The sequence below is a fragment of the Kogia breviceps genome, chromosome 17, assembly GCF_026419965.1.
Source record: "Kogia breviceps isolate mKogBre1 chromosome 17, mKogBre1 haplotype 1, whole genome shotgun sequence".
Taxonomy (NCBI): Eukaryota; Metazoa; Chordata; class Mammalia; order Artiodactyla; family Physeteridae; genus Kogia; species Kogia breviceps.
In genome coordinates, this window is record NC_081326.1 from 57314097 (window position 1) to 57341904 (window position 27808).

At 39.3% G+C, this 27808-nt stretch overlaps 1 protein-coding gene across 1 annotated transcript in view; it reads left to right on the top strand.

Moving 5' to 3' along the window:
- The first annotated feature begins 1310 nt into the window (after positions 1 to 1310).
- SLC30A8 (solute carrier family 30 member 8) overlaps positions 1311 to 27808 on the top strand; it is a 36917-nt gene continuing 10419 nt past the window's right edge. The window contains exons 1-4 of the mRNA XM_059042684.2: positions 1311 to 1381; positions 12152 to 12351; positions 22803 to 22949; positions 26114 to 26267. Of these exons, the coding sequence (XP_058898667.1) occupies positions 1311 to 1381; positions 12152 to 12351; positions 22803 to 22949; positions 26114 to 26267 (572 nt within the window). The remainder of the gene's footprint in view (positions 1382 to 12151; positions 12352 to 22802; positions 22950 to 26113; positions 26268 to 27808) is intronic.

Genomic DNA, 27808 nt, shown 5'->3' on the forward strand with positions numbered 1-27808 from the left:
ACTTCTCCTCTCACTGCCTACAGCCATTGCCATTGAATCCCACTTTCCTTACAGGAGACAATATTTATTCTACTAGGTCATTGTGGGCGATCTCTGCTCAGCCGTATGGGCAGATTCCCAAGATGCTGAGCCACTGGACTACTCCAGGACTACACCACTCTGAGTGCTCTCCCTAGGGACTTAGTATCAACAGATGAAGAAGGAAATGAGGACTTAGAGGTGGAGGGTCTACGCCCTCTTCTCCTCTCTGCACCCGCCTGCCCCTGCATGCATCTCTATAGGTCTTGGATGCTCTTTGGCCCACATGTAAATGCCTGCCCTGTGACGAGGCTGTTGTCCTTGGACTACAGTCCTTTCTCTTATTTGAAAAGGAAAGTTCTTTGTAATGAAATAAAATTCATAGGAGTTTGGGGGTTGAAGGTCTCTTGGGATCAACTCAGAAGAGCCCATTTCTAAGAGTTGTGATGGGTTTGCCTGGTAGGGGTTCCTTGGGCTGGTCTTTTATCCTCAGCAGAGGGTACCCTGGCCAGGGAGAACACAGCTCATTCTGTTTCTTTTGTGCTTGACGGCTGTTATTTATTTAGAAGCTGAGACTGCCCTTCTCCTGTCTGTCAAAAGGGTTTCAAAGCTGCTGCACCAGGAACTGTTTCAGATTAGAGACTTCAGTAACTAATGATCCATGTCCTCTTCAATAGTGAAATCCCCAAATGGTCCTAGGACAAGAGAAGTAAATCTTGACAGATGCTTAGAGGGCATTTTAGAACTAAATCCTAGGAGAAATGCTTTTAGGTTCAGAAACAGACCTCCCCACCCACTGACAAAAAAAAAAAAAAAAAAAAAAAAGGAAAGTTAAAGAGGAGGGAAAAGATATCAGTGTACAGAAAGGCAGCTGTTTGAGCTCGCCCAAGTGTGCTCTGAAGACCAGATCCCTACATCAGCAATTAGCGGGTAACCCTTGAGCTCCTCTACCTCCTAGACAGCACAGTGGGATCAGATGGCGTGGGAAGTGCGCGCACGTACACATACACGTCATGTGATCCTACCTGCAGGAGGGTAGTTTCTGTGGGTGAGAGAATGAAGCCAGGTAACATTCCAAACAGACTGTAGTTTTAGCAGATCTATCAAGAACATTGACGTGGGAGGCTTGTTATTGTAATCCCGGAAGCCTTTTCATTTTTTCTTTGGAAAATGTGTGAATAATCGTAATGTTGTTTTGCTTCCAAAACTAGACAGTGAGTTACAGAGCAGCAGCTGTCGCCACAATAACAGCAGCACCACCACCAACACCAAAATCTTTTATCCTGGCCACCATGGAGTTTCTTGAAAGAACTTATCTTGTGAATGACAAAGCCACCAAGATGTACGCCTTCACACTAGACAGGTAACCGACATCTGATACTGCCTCACAATTCTCTGTGTCTTGAGTATTCACTAAGTCCCTAGATCCTACTGCTTCAGAATTGGAAACTTTTGCTGTTGCAACTTGGGGGCGTTTTGTAAACTTTTATAAACTGTTGGCCAAGTTATATAATTCTTATCCTGAAAAAGGCAATACTCTGTATAGTTGATTTGCTTCCTTAAATATCCTGAGTGTATGAAGGACATATTTTATTAGTATATTTTTCATCTGTAGACTTTCTTCTAAAAAACAGACACACACAATCTGATGTGTTTTCCTTTCTTTTCTTCAATTATTCACACTTTTAAGATAGATAGTAAATTTTATTAAATTATATTTAGAAAGAATTAAGGCTTTTCAACTATGTGACAAATTGTGGTCACACTGATCTTAAGTTAATTGCTATTTTCTTAATTATATAATATCATTATCACATATACACACCTATAATAAATATGGCTGAGCTTAATGTTCTACATAGTTCTAGTTCTTTTTACTATCTCCCACAGTGCCATGTGCAATATATTCATTCATTTCCCCCAATAATTGATTGAACGTGTGTATATATACTGGAGACTAAAATATTCCTAGTCCTATATCTCTGTCCTCTTGAAAGCCTGAGTCTAATGTGGAATGCATATAAGAAAGAGGCAATTACAAAATAGCATGTGTGTTATTCTGGGGGTATACAGTAAGAATACCTCAAGGGAACCTAGGGCTTTTCAGAAGTGATAGGCTGAGAACTGAAAAAATAAAAAGGAGTTAGAGTAGGGTTAGGGAAACCCTACATAGGAAGTAGGGTTAGGAAAGTTTTCCTGACTGAGATAATTTCCTGGTAAAGACAGAGACAAATAAGAATGAAACTTTGGTGCATTTGGGGAATTCAATCCAAGTGGGGAGCAAAGAGAAACACACTCAGAATAGATGGATAAATGAGTGAGAATCTGAAATAAATTCATGTTAGAAGCAGAATTTAAGAGAATACTTACCCATTAATAATATGTGTAATGTTTTTGTGTGTTTCATGAAAACAAATTAATATTCCAAAGAGTAGCAGCATTGCGTTTGATAGCATCGAATGTTTAAGCAACTGCAAAGGGACTTTTCCTTAGGATATTTATAACTTTGCTAAAAAATATATATATATGACAAAGAGTCTAGCACATCTATTATCTCACACTGTAAGAATTATTTTTCTAAGAAAATAATGTTAGATGTGATTTATTGAGATCATAAACGACAAAGCCTCACATTAGGTCAGGCAGAAATTTTGAACAACAAATTGTTAACACTGTGGACACTATTAATAGAGCATCTCTACATTATTAAAATAGCAGTATTTCCCTTCTCATGAAACTAGACCATTAGCACTCTGTTATGCAAATAAAGCCAACTGTTTATGGTTATAGGGTCTCATTCACCTCATGAATTGGTATGGTTTTCAGGATACAGTGATGATAAAAACTGTCAAACTAATTTTTATTTTTTTTCCAAATAAAAACAATTGAACCTAGATGAGATTATTTATCCTGATCCCTCATTTCACCAGTTAGGAAACTGAATGCCAGAGAGAATAAATGCCATTTTAAAGGTTGGATGTCTAATTATGGCAGAGTTGGGATGTGGACCATGCCTGCTGTTTATGAATTTTGCTCCCCTCCCTGTCTCCTGCACATACACTTTCACCATGTGGCCTCCTGGGTCCTTAATCTCTTTCCTCCTGAGCTCTCATGAACCTTGATCCCCTCACTAATTCACTTTTCCTCACCTCTCCCAATCTCCTTTCTCATATATTTTGTTCTATCTCTATTTCAGAGGTAACTTTGTCCCCTGAAGGTCCTTCTCTTTTCTCCTTCCTTCTCTTTTTTTCTACTTATCATCAGCTTTCTATTTAAGTTGTCATCATCTGTTAAGAAACTTATCCAGAAGGAATCTGTATTCTCTACTTACACAACAAGAGTGCTTCAGTTATCTACTGTTGTGCAAGAAACTACCCCCAAAATGTAGTGGCTTAAACAACAGTCATTTTATTAATCCGAGTTCTCGCTCCATGTGGAGTTATCGAGGCTTGCTTGTGAGGCTGCATTCTGCTGGTGTCTGGGATGTGCTAGAAGGTCAAGGATGGCTTCACTTACTTGTCTGGGGCTTTGTGTTGCCTTTGACTGGTCTTCGTTCTCCTTCCCATGGCTTCTCTCTCTGTGTGGTGTCTCATTTTATCAGGTTAGCTTGGACTTTTTAATATGGCAGTCCAGGCAGCAGTGGAATCTGACAGGTGCCAGACAGCCTAAGACCAGAACTGGCACAGCACCATTTTTACCACATTTGATGGGTTAAAGCAAGTCCCAAGTCTGAGATTCAAGGGGTGGCACAGTGGATTCCATCTCTTGCTGGCGTGTGCATATAAGATGACAGGAATTGTTGGACATAATTTTAGAGACATTTTACCACAGGAAGTAGTAATATTAGGCCCTGTAGGTGCTATTGTGTAATCTCTCCCCCACCAATCCGTCCAATTCCCTTTCCAGTGATGTGATTCCCAATGCTAGGGGTCATGGTAGCAAAGAGATAGTTGTATAAAGTTGACCTACATACTCAATATGGTTTTCTTCGTACTGGAAACAAGCCTTTCTTTTTCCCAAGTTGTATTTAAAGAAGTGCAGGGAATGTGAGGGCAGGGCCAGATGGTAGGGACATCTTTTCAATGTGAGGCCTTAAAGTGTGTGTGTGTGTGTGTGTGTGTGTGTGTGTGTGTGTGTGTTTGGGATGGCAGAACTTCTGGAATGGTGGTGTAAGTAGCTCAATGGACCTCCTTCCCCAGTGAAACATTTTTACCATTTTACTGGTAAAAATAATATTAAAAAAACTCCAACAGTTTAGTCGCTGGAAATTGTCTTAAGGGCATACAGCAAACTGAGATTTATTCAAGAAAATCTACTAAATCTCAATATAAAGCAAGAGTCTGTGGCATTTGAGCCATGATCTGCCCCACTAACCTCTTTCCCCTCCAAGCTTGTTGTGATGGAAGTTCTACTCTGGTTGGATGTGGCCAAAAGACAGGGATCTCTCTCCTCCCAGCTTCCAACTGGGGCTACAGTTCACCCCTAGAGCAAAGGGCTGCTGGAATCTCTAATTGCCCCAGCTGCATATTACAGAACCTGTATTCAATGCAGACATGGCCAAGAGGACTGGAGGCCCCTTCCTTCACCCAACCCCTACTCACAGTCCAGGAGCAGCAAGCTCCTGAACACCCACGTCCTGGCTCACACACAGGGTGAGGTTCTTCACCACCCACTTATGGAGCAGAGGTGGCACTCCAGGATAAGTGGGTCACTGTTCCTTCTCTCAGTTTTGGGGCAGTGATGCAGAGGTTCTGCCCATGGGAGAATCAGGCTATAAGAACAGAGAGCGATGCATCTTTCCCTTAGAGGACTGATGATACATCAGCTAAAAGTTTACTTGGAACAGAACATGGGATATTTCAAGCATAACAGCACTGTCAAAAACAATGAGGATTTTGCTGTTGAGCAATCAAGAGCAGGCTGGTTGCTTCATGAGAGCAACAAGCTAAATGGTAGACCAGTTAGAAATTTAACAGAAACAGCTTGGGAAAGACAGGTAAAAAGAGCCCTCCCGGAGTTGGCACAAGTCACAAAGATTAGCCTCAAATACTATCCCTGTAAGGAGGCTCTTATGGACTGAATGTTTTTGTCATCCCACAATTCATATACTAAAACCCTAGCTCCCATGTGACTGTATTGGAAACAGGACCTTCAAGATGATTAAAGTTAAATGAGGTCATTAGGGTGAAGTCCTGATAGATAGAACTGATATCTTTATAAAAGAGGGAGAGATACCAGAGATCTCTCTCTTTCTGCCATTTGAGAACATAGCAAGAAGACAGCCATCTACAAGCCAGGACCACCAAAACCAGAAACCAAATTTTCCAGCACCTTAATAATGGATTTCTAGCCTCTAGAACTATGAAAAAATAAATTTCTGTTGTTTAAGCTACCCAGTCTGTAATATTTTACTATAGAAGCTAGAGTAGACTAATACATGGCCCAACTTTCATTGGATAATATTGTAATTTATGCCTCAGGATACTTTTGAAAACTTTAGAGCAATCAGCAAGTGATTAAGGAGGACAAGAGCTGAGTGTGATACCAACACAGGCAGAGCAGCCAGAAGCTTAACAGTGATAGCATGGAAAAAGAAAGTCAAGGCAAACATGATTAAAATGATCACCATCCCTGGGAAAGGGGGTAGGGGGAGGTAAGGATAACTGTGCATATGTCCAAGGCTGCACTCTCTGAGGAAGGGCAATAGAGTCTACACAGCAGGGAAGGTCAAAGAAAGTACTCCACGGAACTAGACAAGCCAATTCACTAACCAAATAAAAAAGCAAACAAGTAAGCAGCAATAATAACAAGCCCACTGGGGATTGGTATTCAGAATTGCTACAATATATTACCTAAAACATCCAGTTTCCAGAAAAATATGACAACCTACGCAAAGGAACAGGAAAGAATAACCTATAAATAGTAAAAAGAGCAGGTAATAGAAACTGCCTTTGAAAGGGCCCCCATGTTGAACTTAGCATTCAAAGGTTTAAAGCAGCTATTGTAAATATGTTCAAAGAATTAAAGGAAATCATGTTTAAAGAATTAAAGAAAGGCATGATGACAATGTCTCATCACATAGAGAATATCAGTAATAATAGATAGAAATTATTAAAAAATAACCAAATTCTGAAGTTGAAAAGTACAATAAATGGAACAAAGGGACTCAGCAGTAGATATGAGCTGGCAGAAGAAAGAATCAGTGACTGTGAAGACAGGTCCATAGTTATGCAACATAAAGTACAGAGAGAAAAAGGAATGAATAAAAATTAACAGAGCCTCAGAGAAATGTGGTACATAGTTAAATGTCCTACCATATACATAATGGGAATGCCAGAAAGAGAGGAGGCAGAAAAGGAGCAGAAAAACATTCAAAGGAACAAATTTCAAAATTTGGTGAAAATATTAATTTATACATCCATGATAGTCAACAAACTCTAAGAAGAATCAAGGCAAACAGATCTATACTCTGACACACACATCATAGTTAAAATATTGAAAGCAAAACACACAGAAAAATCTTGAAAGCAGTAAGAGGAAAAAAGACTCATCGTGAGCAAGAGTTTCTCAGTAAGATTAACAGCTGACTTCTATCAGAAACAAAAGAGGCTGGAAGGCAGTGGGATGGCATATTTAAAGTACTGAAAGAAAAAACAAACCCTGCCAATCAATCAACTTTTATCCAACAGAACTATCTTTGTAAAACGAAGGTGAAATAAAGAAATTCCCAAATGAATAAAAATTGAGAGAACTTTTTGCTAGCAGATTCATTTTACAAGTAATAGTAAAGGAAATTCTTCAGGCTTAAAACAAATGACACCAGCCATTAACTGGAGTCAACACACAAAAAATCAAACAGCATCAGTAAAGGTAATTATGTAGATAATTATAAAAGACAGAATATTTACCCTCCTTTTTTCTCTTAATTGATTTAAAGATAAATCACATAAAATAAAATGCATGTAATCTTTGATGAAATGGAAAATTTCATAGAAAGATATCAGCTACCAAACTCGAGAAGAAATAGAAATCTGAGTAGACCAATAACAAGTAAAGAGATTGTATTAGCTTCACACAAAGAAAGCCCAGATGTCTCACTGATGACTTCTACCAAAGATGTAAAATAGAATTAATATCAATTCTTCCAAAAAATAAAACAGTGAACATTTTCCAACTTATTCTATGAGTTCAATATTCCACAGATAGAAAAACAATAGAAATGAAAACATACAACAGAAATGAAAATATACTTCCACAAAACCTTGTATACAAATTTTCAAAGCAGCATTATTCGTAACAGCTGAAAAAATATAAACAACCTAAATGTCCATCAGATGTATATCCATACAACTGAGTACTATTTGGAAATAAAAAGCAATAAAGTACTGACGTACTGATATTTGCTATAACATGGATGAACCTTGAAAACACTACACGAAGTGAAAGAAGCCGGTCACAAAATCTACATAATGTATGATTCCATTTATAGAAAATGTCCAGAATAGGCAAACTTATAAAGACAGAAATAAGATTAGCGATTTCCTGAGGTAGGATTGTGTGTAAGGAGACTGGGGACTTACTGGGTATGGAATTTCTCTTTGGGGTGATGAAAATGTTCGAAATTAGATTGTGGTGATGGTTGTAGGACTTTGTAAATACGCTTAAACCCATTAATTGCATACATTAAATGGGTTTGTGGTATATGAATTATATTTTAATAAAGCTGTTTAAAAAAGGGGTGGAACATTGGATAGCTGGTCTGGGACAAGAAATTACACCTGTGAGGTGAACATTTCTATTCCCTACTCCCTCATAACATTTAATCAAATAAACGGTCTCCATATTTTGCTCACTACACTCTAGTCTTCCAAGCAACACCCAAAATGATCATTTTAGAAATGTGAACCAGATAATGCTACTTCCCTAGTCAAAACTTTCCAACTTTCTCCTTTTACATTTTGAAGAAAATGAAACCCTTTACAATGGCCCACAGAGTTCTGTGTGATCTGACTTCTGCCTACTTCTTTGACTTCATCCAATTTCCCTCTCTCTTCATGCTACAGTGGCCACTATGTAGTTTCCTTTCTGTTCAAGACAAGCTTCTGAACAAGACGAGTTCTTTCTTGCATTTGGGCTTTTGCATCAGCAATGCCCTCTGCTTGTGATGTTCCTTCTTCAAGTGGGTCTGCTCCTGGTTATCTTTTAAGTTACTGCTGAGATATCATCTACAGAGGTGCCTTCCTGTACCACTCTATTTCAGGTAGCCTCACCTTTCCTCTCCCAGTCACTGCCCATGATACTACACAGCCTCTGTTACTATCAGCTGGTTTGCTGTGTTCCCCTCTGCTAGGATATAAGCTTCTTAGGTCAAGAACTTTGCTTGTCTCAAAGGCATGGTACCATTAGCACCTCTGATGGTGCAGGCATGCAATACATTTGTTGAATGAATGAATACATGAATTGTTGGAAATGCATGGTGGGACCTAAGATTTTATCTCCTCTCCCAACAGGAGAAGTGATTTAAGGCTCTTGGGAAAGGTAATGTGAAAGTACAAAAACAAATTGATTTTATATAGTAAACATGTGAAGTAAGAGTGTGACAAATATTATCAGCTCCACTTAAGAGATATAGAACCAAAGGGGTTTGACTTCTACCAATAGACAAAAATAAGATACAAAATTTTAAAACAAACGCTTCTCCAAGATCACAAAATAAAGCTCCATTTTCTAATTCTTCTTTTAAGAGATGAACTCTAAGTTCTAGGCTATTGACATCAACTTTTGTAATATTTCCCTATTTTTCTTCTCTGTTTCTCCCCGTTTTTTTCTTTTTGATGTATCCAAATTGGTTAATCTTAGGTCTAGGACAAGGTAGCAACATTTAAAAGTAAAAATTGGCCAGGTTCCTTGCACTTTTCCTCTTGTGGCATTGTTCACAGGCTGTTCCCCTCGTGGAATTCCTGCCTTGGTCTGCCTTCTAAACTGTTCCAGGATAAGTTCTCTCTCAGTCACTCACCACCTGGTTTTCTCTGCCCACAAGATTCACGAAAAATAGAAAATAAAGTAAAGCTTCATATGGCCAGAGTGGTCATATGAACAATGCCAGAATATTTGGTGACCCTGTCCTGCTCACACTGCCTTCTCAGCAAAAGGAAAAAGGAAACCTCCACCATGTTTTCTTATTAGTTCTCTGGCCCCTCTGAGTCGATGACCATTGGTGACTAACACTACTACCTTATACGGTTGTTTATTATCAGGGTATGTATCACATTACAAAAGTGAAAATTTATAGTTATGAGTACTCTATGTGCCTCTTGCCAAATAGTTCTTATTCCAATATGAAGATTACTTAGAATTGCTCAAAATCCTGAGTGCTATTAACATCATCGGCAAAAACATTCTGAAGACAATTTGGTGATATACATCAAAACCCTTAAAAATGCAGATACTCTTTTTAAAAAAATAAATTTATTTATTTATTTTTGGCTGCGTTGGGTCTTCGTTGCTGCACATGGTCTTTCTCTAGTTGTGGTGAGCAGGCACTACTCTCTGTTGCTGTGTGTGGGCTTCTCACTGCAGTGGCTTCTCTTGTTGCAGGGCACAGGCTCTAGGTGCTTGGGCTTCAGTAGTTGCGGCACGCAGGTTCAGTAGTTGTGGCATGCAGGCTCAGTAGTTGTGGCTCATGGGCTCCAGAGCGCAGGCTCAGTAGTTGTGGCGCACAGGCTTAGTTGCTCCGCGGCATGTGGGATCTTCCCGGACCATGGCTCGAGCCCATGTCCCCTGCATTGGCAGGCGGATTCTTAACCACTGTGCCACCAGGGAAGCCCAAAATGTAGATACTCTTTAGCCAAGTAATTTCCCTTTCAGGATTGCATTTTAAAGAGATAATAATATATTTAGCAAAGGATAACTCTAAGGATATGAATCACAGTGGTGCCAAATAATTGGAAAAGAGTCAATTGTTCAATAATAGAAAATAGTTACTTATGTTGTGACATATCTATACTAAATATAATGCTCTCTGTATATTAAACTAATGATATAGAATATTTAATAAATTGAGAAAATGTTAACAACATATACAGCTAAAAATTAGGTTCCAAAGCTGTATCTTTGGTGGAATCTTATTGTGACACTGTCATTTCATCCATAGTCTATTCCAGTCCATCCCCACTGAGTTGCAGTCATGTGATTTGGGTAGCATTTACCCCGCTCTCAGCTCCAGGACTCAGCGTTGTTGGGTTTAGCCAATCTTCTGGCTGTAACAAGGTCTAAGCCAATTAGCACATCCATAGTCCTCTGGCTACAGAGGCTGGCCAAATCAGCATGCAACTCAGGACTCCTGTTTTGCAGTTGGGAGAATGAACACTCTTTCTCTCTGTATAAGAAAATACAGGTACACAGTCCTGATTATCTAGGGCAACTATTCCACTACATGAGGAAAACCAGCCTGAGGTTGAAGAGTAGTTGAGAACTGCAGAGCAATGGATCTGGAGCTTTGATAAATCAGGCTGAAGCCTAATACTTCTAGATGTTTTCAGGTGCAGAACCAATAATTCCCATTTGTTAATTTACCTAGCATGAGCTTTGTTTTCTGTACTTGCTATCAAAAACATCCTTGGGCTTCCCTGGTGGCGCAGTGGTTGAGAGTCCGCCTGCCGATGCAGGGGACACGGGTTCGTGCCCCAGTCTGGGAAGATCCCACCTGCCGCGGAGCGGCTGGGCCCGTGAGCCATGGCCGCTGAGCCTGCGCGTCTGGAGCCAGTGCTCCGCAACGGGAGAGGCCACAACAGTGAGAGGCCTGCGTATCGCAAAAAAAAAACCTAATTAATATGGACTCTAAGTAAAAACAGTACTTATTTATTACAAAGCTAAACAAAAAATTATCAATAATAGTTGTCTCTTGCTGGTAATTTATTAGTGATTTTTTTCCCTCTGCTTTGTGCCTTTCTGTAAGTCCAGGTTTTCTATAATGAATATGTATGTTATTTTATTCAGGAAAACCCCCCAGATATAAGGATAATTAGAATTGTAATAATAATCATCATTTAAGCCAAAACCATCACATCTTTTTGTGGATGGTGATAAGACAAAGTAACTCTTCAAGTGGAGGAAAATAATTTATTTCCATTTTTATACCTTTCAGAGTCATGAATATAAAGTTCTTACTCCTAAGAATCTTATTAATGTCTTCTAATAAGTTTATTAAAAAATACAAATCTAATTAGTTCAAGATCATGGCATCAGTAAAAATTGGTTTTAGGTGTACCGATGTTCAGGTAGAGAGGCAGTATGGACATAGTGCAGAAAACACAGGCTTGGGGTCCCAGCTCTCTCATTTCCTGGCTATTTGACCTCAGGCAATTACTTAACCTCTCTGAATCTTAATTACTTCAGGTAAGAAACTGTGGGTTGGACTAAATGTTATCCACAATCTTTGCATTTGTGAAATTCTATATTTCTATAAATGGCTCTATATTTCTATAAATGCTTTATATTTGAATAGAACTGATAGGCACTGCCTGCTTTGGGAAGTATAAGTAGGTTTAACTCTCATTACAACTTTGATAGATTGGTAGAGATTTCTGCAAAGCTGTGTTAAGAAGGTTTCTGAGGGTTCATATGGACTCAGCAGGAAAAAGTGCTATGATCTATTAACAGTGTTGCTGTGCAGAAGAAAGGGAGAGTGTTGCCATGCAATAGTGAGTGTCTGAATCACCAGGCTGGCTCATACCCACGTTACTCGTTAATAATAATAACCTCATTACTGTCCCTTTAAAAATTTATAGCAGTGTCCAAAATGTTTTCAAATTGAGGTGACTGTGAAGGAAATGCACCAAAATGTATCTGCTTCCTTTCTCCTTTTCCTTTACTTTCTTTTAATCTCTGGTAGTATAGACTGAATAAGAGCTTGCCTAAATAAAAGCAAAACTCTCTTTGTAGTTGAGAATTCAGAAGGAAATTTCGTGCTTGTTCCTTACATTTGATATTTCTTGTAGAAGGAGCCATGAATTATAAGTTCCTAGCTAGTCAGCAAATGTCCTCATAGCAGTTCTGATAATGTATAGGGCTGTCAGTGAGAGGTTTATTTGCAACCATGTTCACTTCTTGCTTCTGTCAAACTCATCCTCAGCATGGAACTCCAGCAGAAACCCTTGAATAAAGATCAACATCCTGGAGAGAAGCCAGAGGAGCCAGAGTCAGGAGCCATGTATCACTGCCACAGCAACTCCAAGGCCACAGAGAACAGGGCAAAGGAGCAAGTCTATGCCAAGTGGAAACTCTGTGCTGCTTCAGGAACATGCTTAGTTTTCATGATTGCAGAGGTCATTGGTGAGTATTTCTCAAGACTTCTCTGATTAAACAAGCAAACAAACAAAACCCTGCATCATTACAGGAGAGTTGCCTAAGTTCTTTTAAAAAAAGACTGAATATTTTCTGTAAATATAAAGTAACAATATGCTCATTTTAGATAAGCTGGAAAGCAGAAGGAAACAAAATAAAATTCATCACAATCCCACTTTTGAGTGATAATCTTCAATAACATTATGGAGTATTTTTGTACATTATATTTTTCTATTCATAGCTCACAATTTTTTAAAACATAACTGAGAGCACACAATGCTTTTGGCCATGCCATCAAATATTCTTCAAAAACTTTTCTATGCCTGAACAATATTCTATAATATGCTCTACTGTGATTTACATAACCATCTCTCTCTTGTTAGAAATTTAGGGAGTTTTTTCCTGCTTATGGACAATGCTGCAATGAAAAATCTGGAATAAAACTCTGCTTGCTTTTCTGGATAATTCCTTCAAAGAGATTCCTAAAAGTGGAAATAACTAGTTGAAGGACATGAATATTTTTATTACTTCTTTATGCACGTTGCCAAACTGCTATCCAGAAAGCTTGAAACAATTCCTATGTCTGCCAGCTCTACATGAGAATGATTCTCTCTCCAAATCTTTCCCAGAACTTATTTTAATCTTTCAAAAATCTTTGCTAATGTATAGATGAATATGCTTTATTTTAATATGCATTCCTTTGTTACTATTAATATTATTTGCATGTTTATTAACGATCTGTATTTCCCTCTGTTAATGTATTTCCTATTTGCCTCTTAATATCTGTGGCTCACTTGTTTCTTCAGATAATTTGTAATTCTTTATATTGATCTCTGGGAGCTCTTTATATAGTTATTAAACTTTTGTTATATCTGTTTTAAATACTACTCTAGTTTGTTGTTTACTTTTTAGTCTTTGTTTACTTTTTGGTTTGACTTAGAGAAGTTTCCAATTTTACAGAGGTAATTGTATCAAACATTTCATTTTGAGCTGATTTCTTTTCCTACTCTTTCACTATTTTAGTGCTTAGTAAGCCTTTCCTATCTACTGAGAAGATAAATATCATTTTGTTGTTTGTTCCATTTTTTGCATTTACTTTATTTTTTATTTTATTTTATTTTTTTTTGTGGTACGCGGGCCTCTCACTGTTGCGGCCTCTCCCATTGCAGAGCACAGGCTCCGGACGCACAGGCTCAGCGGCCATGGCTCACGGGCCCAGCCGCTCCGCGGCATGTGGGATCTTCCCAGACCAGGGCACGAACCCGTGTCCCCTGCATCGGCAGGCGGACTCTCAACCACTGCGCCACCAGGGAAGCCCTGCATTTACTTTAAATCAATGTGAAATTATCTATGCTCTTAGCATTGAAAATTCTCTTTCTAAAGAGCTAACAAAGATTTACACATCATTTATGGAATAATTCATTATTTCCTCCATTGATTTTTCTCCATATTACTTTTATCATTTATCAAATTTCTATAAATAATAGAGTTAGGTTCTAAGGTGTTTTATCTGTGCTGCTGATCTGTCAGTAGTAACATATTTAATGTAGATTTATATATTATAATATCTGTTGTTCTTTCCTCATTATCCTTTGTTTAACAGAAAAAAGGTAAAGGCTGTTCATTCCTGTTTATTACTCTAATTAAACATGAGAATAATTTTGTTCAGTTTCCTCCAAAATCTAATTTTGATTTTATTGGTATATAAATTAATTTAGGAACACAAATCTTCTTAAAATACTCAGTTCTTCCCTCCAGGAATACAGTATGTTTCTCCATTTATCCAAATATTCTACATCTCTCATCAAGTTAAGGTTTTATGTTTTTAGTTTGCTTGTTTTAACACAAGGACAACCTACTTCTTGCTAGAGTTATTTATAGTTATTTTGTTTGTTTGTTTTATTCTTTCCAGAGGTGAGTGGGGTCTTTCCTTTCTCATGTCCTGCTTTCTAAATGGTTACTTTTTGGATTTTGCAAAGTTTTCATTTTGTATATTCATTTTGTACTCAACAGTGTATTTGAACTATTGTCATTCTAAATGTATATCAGTTAATTTTCCTTGTTCCTCTCTCATCTCTCCTCCTAGGAGATAATCCTCTCTTGTTCAAAAAAATTATATTTCTCCTTGCTTTCAATAGTTATGTCTCTTCTGTATGTTTTATATTTTTATCATGTTAAATAATATGTTAAATCAATCATATGTTCAACTATTTAGCTGTTAAGTGAAATGTTTCCTGAGGGGTTAAGTATTTTTATTATATTAATGAAGTATTCTCCTTGTCCTAGTTTTTTAATGGTTAATGGATAATCAAGGATGAGTGTTGACTTTTATCAAAAACCTTATCTTTTAAATTCATTCTGTTTTAAAACTTTTTTACCCATTGTTGATGTGTATTATATTAAGAGATCATGATGCACTTCTGGTATTATGATGACAACAGCTAATATTTGTTTAATGCTTACTATGTGCTGGGAACTGTGATGAGTGCTTTCTACGTATCACCTTACTTTATCCTGATGAAATTCCTGAGAGGTAGGTCCTATTACGAATTGCACTTTATAGACCATAAACCTGAAGCACAAAGAGTAAAGCACTCGACTTTAACAACATACCTATCAGGGAGCAGGCAGTCTGAATTCCAGAGCTCATGTTCTTAGGCTCTCACTATGGTGACTAGACCTTGGGGGGCCATTCTTTCAAGGCATTGCTCAATCTGAGTCACTAATGTTTTTGTTAGGATTTCTACATTGAAAAATCATTGTAATTTTTCTGATCATTGAAATTTAACTATAGTTTTCTGTTTTGGAGCTACTTTTCTCGGTTTTTGAATCCGAGTTATGCATATTGAAATGAAAAGTTTAGTTTTAATAATTTCCTTTTTATATACTGGGTTGGCCAAAAAGTCCATTCGGGTTTTTCCATAAGAAGTTAAGGAAAATCCAGAACGAACTTTTTGGCCAACTCTATAAAAAAGCTAAAACGGTTCATAGGACATTGTAATTATTCTTTCTTTTTAAGAACTCCCTGATAAATTGTCTGACTTCAGAGACATTCTTGGAGATAATGTTTTCATATATTTTAGCTTCTTCCTCATTCATGGACATACTCAAAATTTCTACTTCTTGAGTAAATTTTGGTTATTTATAAATCTCCCAAGTCATTCATCTCACTGAAATTGTCAAATTTATTATCATACAATGGAACATGATTGTCTTATATTGGTATTCTCTTATTTATTCCAGCTCCTTTCTCATTTTTTTTTTTTTTTTTTGGTGGTACGCGGGCCTCTCACTGCTGTGGCCTCTCCCGTTGCAGAGCACAGGCTCCGGACGCGCAGGCTCAGCGGCAATGGCTCACGGGCCCAGCCGCTCCGCGGCACGTGGGATCCTCCCGGACCGGGGCACGAGCCCGCGTCCCCTGCATCGGCAGGCGGACTCCCAACCACTGCGCCACCAGGGAAGCCCTCCTTTCTCATTTTAATATTGTTTGTATATTTTTACTTCTTTTCCTTGATAAAACTTTCCTTTATTTTATTGATATATATTTTTTAATTGAATATATTACTATTTTAATTTTCCTTCTGTTTTCTAATTCGTAATTTTGGCTTTAAAAATATTTTTACTTTCTTTTCTCAGAGTTGTAGTCTTATTGCATATTTGAATATCTTAAGTTATATCCTTATTTAACATATTTGTATCCTTTCTTTTTATTAATAATAAAGCTATGTACAGCTATAAACTTAATCTAAAGGTTTTGGTATGCTGTGGTATCTTACTTATAATTTTTTTTACCAAAAAATTAACAAGAACACTATAAGCTACCTATATAGTACCATAGGCTACTACCACTCTTACCACTATAACTTGTTATACTCTGTTACCAATATTTTGGCTTCATTTTCTCTTTATTACCCCAATAGAGTGCTAAATTAATAATAATCTGAGAGTGGAGGAGAATCTGTTATGCTCTTTTTCTTTTTTAGCACTATAATAGCAAGCAATTAGAATTAGTTTCTTCAAGTTATGGAGTCTTCTGACCTATACACATATACTTTTATAGCTTTTGAAAACTGGAAGAGAGCTTAGACCCAATCCAGTCCAAGACGAATCCAGAGTTGGTAAATAACCTTCCAACCTTTTCCAGTTGAAAAATTGATACCACACAATTTCCAGAGCCAGGATGAGTCTTTTGAATGAAAGACTTAATAGCTTGATAAAGCTGCAAAGAATTTACTTTTAGCAGCTCCAATCTGGAAAACTCCCTCTGTAAATCCATTGATATCTATAGTAGAGGGGCATTGTTTTTTATTATTGAAAGTCACGAGACTATGGACAATTTTCAATTGCTCACGTAAGAGATCAACAGAACGGAAAATCTAAAAAACATAATCCATTTGAAACATGATTTGAAAAGCTGACGTTCTGGACATTCATAGCCTACCAAATAAAGTACTGGCACAAGCCCATGCAAACACAGCTCAGCAGGATGTATAAACTGGCTTGTTTTCTGCACAACTTTCTTCTCTTGCTTTTCCCGGAAATCATGTGGATGCTGAGAATAGACGCATATTCTCCCCAGCTGATACCTAATTAATATTCTGAACTGAGATGGCGTCCCATTCACAAAACTCAGTTTTCTCCTTGTACCTTTCCGTCTGCCCTGTCCATTTGTTCCTAAAATTCTTAGAGGTGAAATGGGAAGCTATTCACTTGGAGTGAGCAAATCAATCTCCTCCTTTCCTTCTCATTCCTAATAATCAGTCTCTGAGTTCAAATCTGGCTTTAGGGTCAGAAGAAAGTGATGTTGTCAGTAAAGGAATTAAGTGGGTACTGACAGAAAATCATTTGGAATTTGAGCCGTATTGATGTTGTGCTAATTTTCCTAAAACATTGCTCTCACCGTGTTAATTCTGTTTTCAAAATTCTTCAGTGGCTCACCTTTGCCATTTCAGTCCTTCACAACCTTTTTCCCATCATGTCAAGCATAGGAAATTTTACTGAGCACAGCGGCAAACTGACAAACATTCTTGTAGCAGAAAGAGGCTGGTTCAGGGACCCTCCCTGTGGTAGGCCCTACTCAGCTGCATCAGGTGAAGAGAGATCAATATACTGGAAAACTCTGGCATCCTGCACAGAATGAAAAATTCTTACTTTGGCTTTCAAGTTATTCCACCATTTGCTTGCCAAACTGACTATCAATCTTTTTCTTTTACTACTTCCTATATGACTCTTCTTCTGTTTCAGCTATTTATTCATTCTATGCAAAATAATCATTGCACCTTAAGGTCTCTGTAACTTTTGCTTATGCCTTTTGATTTACATGGAAAACTCTCTCATTCTCCGTAGTCATCAAAACCCTGACCATCATTCAAGACCCCAACCCACAACTCACCTCCTTCCTAAAACCATTTTTGACCATGTCAGAGAAAGCAGGTAGTAGTCTCAGATGACTTTTGGGAATTTGGGAGGTCCTCCTGCAGGATATGGGATCTGAGCAAAGCCTTGAAGGATGAGTAGGAATGGAGAGGTGACTAAGAGGGAGATGAGAAGGGCCTTTCAGATGGAGGGGCTTGAATGTGGTCCAGGAGTTAGTAAATATCAGCCTTACCTGGAAAGATTTTGAGTTCTTAGGTCAGCAATAGGACAAGAAATCTGTATTCTTAGAAGGAAATTCAAGTGATTCTGATGTGTTAGCCACATTTGGGTGACACTTTTTGCAGTGGATTGGCATTGCCTGCCCAGCAAGTTTTCTCATACTCACTGTCCTGGTTGCAGCTCTGGTCCTCCTGGCCAAGTACCTCACGTTCACAGGCACGGCTGGATGTGAGACACCAAGCTGGATTAATCAAGAGTCTCTGGGTCTTTATATAGGGAGACTGGGAAAAAAGCTTTCTCTCTTTCCTTTAAAATATTATGCTGAAATGATATAAACTCAGAGGCCCACCTTTTTTTTTTGCTTGTTCTGTCTTCAGCAGAACAAGAAATAGCCATAGTTGGAGACAGAGCAGAGCCCCAACAAAAATTTTTTGAACCTTACGATTAGGCTGAACCTGATCCAACCCCACCCAGATTTGTTCTCAGTTATTGGAGCCAATAAATGATCATTTTGTTGTTGTTTGAGTTAGCTTGAGTTGTGCATTTATGACTTAACAACTGAAAGAACCTAAGGCAGTGGTGTGGGATAAAACATATGTTTAGTGAGGAATGAAACTAGAATGGTGGCTGAGGGTCCTAGGAGGTTGTGAGGCCTGGCTGGGGAAGCTGGATTTATTCTGTAGGCTTTGGGGAGTAACTGACGTTTAGAACAGGGGAGAACCAGGTCATAGAGCTGTGCTTAGAGAAAGAAATGGCCACAGGGTGCAGAACAATAGGAAGAAGGAATTAAAGAAGGCTAAGGCGTTGAACCAATGACTTGGGATACTCTCTGATTGCTTGTGAAAATTCCTGTTGTAGCAAGGCCATAAAGAGGAGTTACACTACATATGTAAACATGCATCCCTTTTTAAGAAGACAGACATACAGAAACCGAGAACTCACAAAACAAGCTCCAGTATGGCCATTTCTGGAAGAACATGAGAGTAGTCAGGAAAAGACATCCTGAAGCAGGACTATTTAGAGTTAAGCAAGAATGAAGGAAGCACTAGTTTGCCGGACAGGGTTATAGATCTGGGAGCAGGCTGGGGAAGATGGTAATTATCTCAGAGGAAAAAAAAAAAAAAAAAAACCTCTCTCCTAGTAAGAGAAAGCTAAAGCTGAGTGATGTGATAACCACACAAGCTTTATTGCTAAGGGTGCTTATTTTGTACTAGAGCCAGGGCGTCTCAGTGGCTTAGGCTACTTATTTTTTTGAGGTTCTTGGTATTAAAATTTTAAGCAATGTCAAAATGTGCCAATGCAAACTGTGGTGTTTTTTTTTTTTTTTTTTTTTTTTTGCGGGCCTCTCACTGTTGTGGCCTCTCCCATTGTGGAGCACAGGCTCCGGACGCGCAGGCTCAGCGGCCATGGCTCACGGGCCCAGCCGCTCAGCGGCATGTGGGATCTTCCCGGGCCGGGGCACGAACCCGTGTCCCCTGCATCGGCAGGCGGATTCTCAACCACTGCGCCACCAGGGAAGCCCTGTGGTGTGTTTTAAATACATGTTAAATAATGACTTCATGAGTTTTTGACATAACATCATAGGTAGTGTAATAATGCTCTTCATAAAACAAAGAATTTTAAAAATTTGAATTAATAGCATACACTGGGGTTGTCTAGAAATGGGACACAAGACTACAATTGTCAGATGAATATTTACTTCTCCCAATCCTGTTAGCATGTCTGTTCTCCACTGAAAACGTCACATGTACTTAACAGTAACTCTCCAAAGCTGGGGTGAATATGAGACCCAGGGCCAGTGGCTCCCCTGCTTTCCTACTTTCCTACATCTTCATCCCACAGGCCCTAGAAGAGTCTCTTTCCAGGACTTAGTCCTTAGTGCCTCCCCTATCTTGTTCTAACTACATCACTCTCTGCATTTTGCCAGGTAATCCAGGAACATGTCTGTTACTGCCTTACTTCATGCCTTTATCTCAATTTCCTTTGGCTATTTCTGCTGTGTCTTAACCTCCAGCTTCTCCCTCCCCCGCCCCCCCCCCCTCCAAGCCCAAGTCATCCTCCCTATTGCTGGCAAAGATCTCCCGCTTAAATACAGATCTCGGGCTTCCCTGGTGGCGCAGTGGTTAAGAATCCGCGTGCCGATGCAGGGGACACGGGTTCGTGCCCCGGTCCGGGAAGATCCCACGTGCCGCGGAGCGGCTGGGCCCGTGAGCCGTGGCCGCTGAGCCTGCGCGTCCGGAGCCTGTGCTCCGCAACGGGAGAGGCCACAACAGTGAGAGGCCCGCGTTATCGCAAAAAAACAGACAAACAAAAAAAAAAAAAACCAGATCTGAACATGTCACAGCCTTGCCTCAAAATCACAAAAAGATCCCTTTGTCCCACAGGATAACATTCAAATCCTTTAGCGTTACGTGTGACACAGTACACAAGGGTCCCCAAGCCACCTTTCCAGTCTCGTTTCCCGTTATTTCTCCAACACACCACACCTCCTACTTTTCCACAAAGGTGCCCTGTTCTTTCACTTCTCTCTGTTTTTGTTCTTGCTCTTATCTCTTTGTGAGAAACTCTTCCTTTCTAGCTAATTCTTAACCCTCCCCGCTGTGGAAAGTTCTTCAGGGCTCCCAGTGAGAGTGGCTTTCTGATCGCCTAGCGCATGATGCTTGTTTTCTATACAGTGAGTGTTAAGGCTATGGGATCACTGAAGAGAGGAGCTGTGCTTTGTTTAACTTTGTTTATTTTTGTATACCCTATCCCTGTGAGGTGCACAGTAAGGTCTCAATACATCCTGGCTGGATGATTGAATTAATTGTCAAGAATACCCCATGCTTTCAGAAGCAAATGCAAATTCAGTCACAGGCTACCTCTTACAAACAGTTTACTCCATAGGATTCAGCATGATTCCCCACAGTTTTTTGGATTGTTCTTATAAGCAGCTTGGATGGTTGCAGAATGCTTCTCAGTTCCTGGGTCTCCATATAAACATGCTTCTTCCAAAGCAAGCCCTTTTTCTTTCCCAGTTACCTCCTGACTCAGCTGAGCCTGTTGAAGAACCCCTGTAAGACTTCATTTCCTTGACTTAAGCTACCATTTTAGCCCAGAAAACCATCATTCAGCACCATCATTCATTGCTAAGATTGCGGCATGCTGCTTATCTGAATATAGTCATTCCCTGGGCAAGAAATAATGCGTTATTAACACAGCTTTATTATCAGGCCCAAGTCTGGCAGACAGAGCAACATTAGAGGATAATTGGAAGGACAGCTGATTTGTTAGCAAAATGTTGCTTTTTGGCTAATGAATCGTTCTGATTTTTGCCCTGACAGCTCAGTAACAAGCTTAAAGACTACTTTGCTTCAGACCATTAAACTTTGACAAACCAGATATTTCACTGTAGCTAGAGCCAGCAATCTGTGGGGCTTAGTGCAATTATGAACCTTATATGCAATTTTTTTAAATCATTAGTTGAGACAAGGTGAGTCTGATGATGGAGGGGCTGATGACAGTCTCCGTGGCTTTGTTGCACACAAGGCAATAAACAGCTTCTGGGAGGACGAATCAGTCAGCGGAAGCTCTTTGATGGGAGGATGTAGTAACAACAATAAAGGTTATTGCACTCAAACAACAAGCCCTGTTCCAGAAGGAAAAGACAAGGTTGTCCTTTTGACTTCTACTTTAGAGGTTGGAGGTCTTTTCACAAAGGAGAACTAGACAGAAGTACAGGGAACACACCAAATGGAGAGAAAATCAAGGCAGGTGTCCTACGGCTTGGGTTCTCTTCCTGTGCTTTACCGGACTGTTGGTGCATTCAAGATTATCATACTAAGTGAAGTAAGTCAGACAGAGAAAGACACATATCATATGATATCGCTTATATGTGGAATCTAAAAAAAATGATACAATTGAACTTATTTACTAAACAGAAACAGACTCACAGACATAGAAAATAAATGTATGGTTACCAAAGGGAAACGGGGTGGGATAAATTTGGAGTATGGGGTTAACATATACACACTACTACATATAACATATACACCCTACTATATATAACATATACACACTACTATATGTAAAATAGATAAGTAACCAGGGCCTACTGTATAACACAAGGAATGCTACTCAGTATTCTGCAATAACCTATATGGAAAAAGAATCTGAAAAAGAATAGATATATGTATATGTACAACTAAATCACTTAGCTGTACACCTGAAGCTAACACAACATTGTAAATCAACTCTACTCCAATACAAAACAGAAATTTTTTAAAAAGAATCTCATTGGAAGGTACCTGCCCTTTCTTCTTACTCCTCCCCACTATTCATAACAGTGATCTCAAAACCAGGTGGATAACATAAGTTAGCGGGGCAGAAAGAAGTGGTAAAGACGATGGTAAAATTACAAGTCAAATGACAGCACATCAGTGGGCCAGACTGTGTCATTTGGTTTACAGACCAAAGTCCAGGTCCTCAGTCTGGAGACCCTTTCAATCTGGCCTGCACCTCTCCAGCCCCCTCTTTTTATATTTCTTTTGAATCCTCATGCCCCAGTCTAACTGGGATGTTCTTTAAATGTTCCCCACATTTTCTTATCTCTGTACCTTAGCTCTCCCAGGAATGGCCCTCTCTTGTGCAATTCACTTCTACATGTCCAAATCCTACCCACTCTCTGGATCTTGGTTTCTTTACTTGTCAAATTGGGAAAAAGAGGTGGATTAAATCAAAGTGAAGACCCTTTCTCGTCTTCAGTTCTGTGAGCCTGTGGCATTTTCACCAACTGCGGTTAGTATGTTATGTGATCTAGTTGCACTCTGGGGCCCTAACCCCATATCCTATTCTGCATCCCCTAGGTGGACACATTGCTGGGAGTCTTGCTGTCATCACAGATGCTGCCCATCTCTTAACTGACCTGACCAGTTTCCTGCTCAGTCTCTTCGCTTTGTGGCTGTCATCGAAACCCCCCTCCAAGCGGCTAACATTTGGATGGCACCGGGCAGGTACAGTTCATCAATTGAGCACTGACACAGAGTAATGCTGCAGAGTCAAACCGAGGATAAAAATGGAAGGGACAGTGCAAAGCCTTGTCTGAAAATCCCTTAGAGGCACATCTCTGGTTCACAGAGTGAAATAGATGTGTACGTGGTAATGTGTGTTCTCAGTGCTAATTCCGCTAACAGCCAGATTAATGGTGCTACCTCTACTCCAATGGGACAACAGGAACACATACATCACTTTAGCAACCACCCCAGTCCAAGAATCTCGGTGTGTAGTAACAGCCATGATACTATTCATGAAATGACTCGGCATCTGGGAGAGAGGGTGGGGTGAAGCTTCTACCATTTTGCAAAGTAAAGCACAGAGAGCCCAAGAGAGTTGGAGAGATTGAAGAACTTCTTATAGGGGGGCTGGGAATAGAATATGGACTTTCCTGCTCACACAACATTTAGCCATTCAGTGAATGGCTCAGCTGGATATCTTGTTCAATCAGCCATCAACAACAAGAAAAGGAGAAGGAAGAGGAAGAAGAGGAAATGAAAGTTTATTTTTCCTCTTCCTTAGATCTGGTTCTTTGACGAGTGATGGCTTGCTCTTGTCTAGGAATGGGCCCAGGTATGATGAGGGTTTACTACCTGGGAAGCTTTTACTTTGGCTCATTTTTACAATCCACCCCTCTCTCCAACACATACTGTCACTCCACTTCTCCTCCTCTGTATCATTCCTTATATCAGCTGGAGGAGCTACTGGCTGAACGTACAAATCATGTGTACAAAGAGTTACAATTCCATATTTTCACACCAGTTGAGAAAATCAATGTGGAGGAGATCTGAGGGCAGAGCTTCGGGCAACATGCTAACACGGCCAGCCTTCACTGAAAGGTGCCAATGGACAGAGACCACAGCTTGTAGGCTGAAAATTGTGGACTGTGGTTTTTCAAGTTTAGAATGATAGGAAGTTCTAATTTCATGTCAAACAACTTATCAACACAGGTGTTTTGGATTGCCTTTCCTTTAACACTGAGTGAGAGAGACAGAGAGAGAGAGAGAGAGAGAGAGAAAGGTGAGACAATAAACATCAATAAAAAGACTTGGTGACAATGTGATTTAAGATGCTTTTCAGTCCCTGAATAGGGCTACACTTGGAAAACATGTACCTTTTTTGGCCGAGCACCCATCATTTATCTGCATAAATTTTTCCATGTATTTTACCCTTTCTGATACCATTGGTCAAAGCTGCTTTGTAAACACAGGGAAGACTCAGAATTTAGGTTGCTGCTTGAACTTTCTCATCCTGGTGATGGAAGTCCATGAGCATTGACACTGTAGAAGACCAGGGCTGTTCAACAGCGCTTTCTGCTTCAAGGGAAATGTTGTATAATAGATAATACAATGTGGTCATGGAGCACGTTAGATGTGGCTAGTTCTACTGAAGAACTGGATTTTTAATTTTACTTATTTTAAATTTAAAGAGCCACATGTGATTGATGGCTACCATATTAGGCAGCACCTCCATAGACATATAGGTGAAAATCAACTAGCACAAATCAACTAGCACGTGTCCGTTTACATCAAACATGTAAATTCATCGATAACTTTGTTTAGGAAGAAGCTAAGTACAAAAAGTGAGTTTATGTAAAGACAATGGTAATACATGCACCCAAATGTTCATGGCAACATTATTTACAGTTTCCAAGACATGGAAGTAACCTAACTGCCCACCAACAGCTGAGGGGATAAAGATGTAGTGTATATATATATATATATATATATATATATATATATATATATATACACACATATATACATACGTATACATACACATACAATGGAATCCTACTCAGCCATAACAAGAATGAAATTTTGCCATTTGCAACAACATGGATGGACTTGGAGGGCATTATGCTAAGTGAAATAAGTCAGACAAATACTATGTGATATCACTTATATGTGGAATCTAAAAATTACAACAAACTAGTAAATATAACAAAACAGAAGCAGACTCACAGATGTAGAGAACAAACTAGTGGCTACCAGTGGGGAGAAAGAAGAGGGGAGGGGCATGATAGGGATAGGGAATTAAGAGCCACAAGCTGTTATATATAAAATAAATAAGCTACAAGGATATATTGTACAACACAGGGAATCTAGCCAATATTTTATAATAACTATAAGTGGAATATAACCTTTAAAAAATTTGAATCACTATCTCATACACCTGAAATTTACATAACATTGTACATTAACCACACCTCAATAAAAAAATAAAATAGAGTGTTAAGTGGCCAATGAGACAGGGGGCATGTGAGTATGGTAAAAATCATGAAAGTGTATGTAAATGACTGAAGTCTGCAAAATAATATGTTACATTGCTCTGCTTTAAAAGGGGGAAGATCGGAATTATGAAATGTGTCTGACCACTGACTCACAGAATGTTTCTAGAGTCTTGTAGGCTTTTAGAACCTAATTACAAGGTTGAGTGAAAGATCAAGGTGAGGTGTAAGGAACTTCTAAGTGAGCAAACATACTTCCCTTAGAGGGAAGCTTGAACACTATCGTATCTTTAAATGTTCATGTAAATGTCTCCATTCTGACACTTCTTTTCCTTACTCTTGCTTGTAAAATGCAGTTAGAGTGTTGATACACCTTGGAGTTTGCCTCTGTGTTTATAATATGTTGGGTTGGCATATGAAACTCATTTTCATTAAGTCTCTGAAGCCTTCCCTTTTTACTATTTTACAGTGCTAGCAAGTTGTAAATGTTTTATGGCAAAATTAAGAGTTTCTAAACACATTTTACTCTTTGTGTCCCATTATTTCATCTCCTAGCAAGTTTCAATCATTTTAGCACCTGCTTAAATTAAAATCCCTCAGGAAAACAGCCAGGGCAGGCAGCCATTAATATGCTTTAAAAATTTGCTGAAAATTACTTAGTAGTATGGAGCATAATGAACTCAGACACTGGTGTTTTATGAATACAACATTAAAGTGTCTCATCTTAGTGCTAAAATCCATCCGCGCTTTTGCTTTGCGAATCACCGAGTGAGCTAGTGTGAAGCCTCTCTTTTTGGGGAGGGGGATGGAGCATTAATATCTTATGACTCTTGGGGAGGTTAAGGTGATTCACAAATTCTTTGTGTATGCGTGTCTGTGTGCTTGAATCCCTAGAGATCCTTGGTGCCCTGCTGTCCATCCTATGTGTCTGGGCGGTGACTGGTGTGTTGGTGTACCTAGCGTGTGAACGCCTGCTGTACTCCAATTACCAGATCCAGGCGACTGTGATGACCATTGTTTCGAGCTGTGCGGTGGCAGCGAACATTATGTAAGTCACCCCACACACCGCCCATGAAGCTTGTCTGGACATAGATTTGTGGGCTTGTTGTTGTTGTTATTGTTTGTTTTTAATTCCTACACTTGTGAGGATGGTAGAGACCTGACAGAGCGTTCAAATGGCTCTAAGACTGAAAATAGGGCTGGTTGTGCTAGTTTAAGTTACAGTGTGTTTTAATAGTGGCTTCTAATAGCTACCATTTTGAATGCTTCCTATGTGTCAGAGACTGCGCTGAGATCTTTTGACCTATTTACATTATCAAGCTCAATGTTCACAACACTCATACCATACAGATTAGGAAATTGGAGCTCAGTGAGGTTAAACAAACTGCCAGTGAGGCAGTGCAGAGCAGGATTTGAAAATAGACCCACCAAACCCAGAATTGAGCTTCTAGCCATTCCACTCTCTCACACAAATTGATGGTTCCATGTGGGATGTGACTTTACTCCTATTCTTTTTGTTACATGAACACATTATGAGTTCCCAGAGACCTGGGTTAGAAGAGATCATAAATTTTATTTACTTCAGTCCCCTTTCTACTTTTGAATTCTCTTTTGCAATATCCCCATGAAGAGGTCATTAGTTTCATATATTTTAACAGAATAATAGGGAATTTATTTCTCTCAAAAGCAGTCTATCTTATCTTTGCATCATTATGGTTGCATGAAAACTCTTAAGCTGTGCTAGCTCAACTCTCTCTTTAGTTTCCATCTTTTGGTCCATTGTCCCATCCAGGCAGTCTTAAATCATTCTTAGAGGAAATGTGATCATGCCCTGCTGGATATGTGATCATCGCCATACTGCTCTGGTCTTCCCAGATGAACTATTTGATTGCTCATGACAATGTGGAGTTGAAGCCAGGGCTTTGATCCTTTCTGGTTGATTTGATCTTTCCTATTTGATAGTCTGATTTTGGGGAACCTTACTTAAAACTCTATCTATCTATCTATCCATCCATCCATCCATCCATCCATCCATCCATCCATCTACCTACCTACCTATCATCTGTGGTAGACACAATAATGGCCCCTCAAAGATTTCCACATTCTAATCCTTGGAACCTCTGAATGTGTCAACTTACATGGTAAGAGGAACTTTACAAATGTGGTTGAGGATGGACCTTGAGAAGGGGAGACTATCCTGAATTATCCAGATAGGCCCAATGTAACCACAAAAGTCCTTATAAGAGGGAAGTATGAGGTCCGAGGGGAGAGAAGATGCTGCATTGCCGGCTTTGAAGATGGAGGAACGGGCCTGGAGCCAAGGAATGTAAGTGACCTCTAGAAGCTGGAAAAGGTAAGAAAAGGAATTCTCCCCTAGAGCCTCCAGAAGGAATGCAGTCCTGCACACTCATTTTAGACTTCTGACTTCCAGAACTATAAGATAATAAATTTATGTTGTTCTAAGCCACAACGGCTTTGTGGTAATTTGTTACAGCAGCAATAGAAAACCATCTATGTATCACCTGTCTGTCTATCTTGCGATGTAACGTGATACATTCAATGAGGTAGGTTCATGAATGGAAGTTGAAG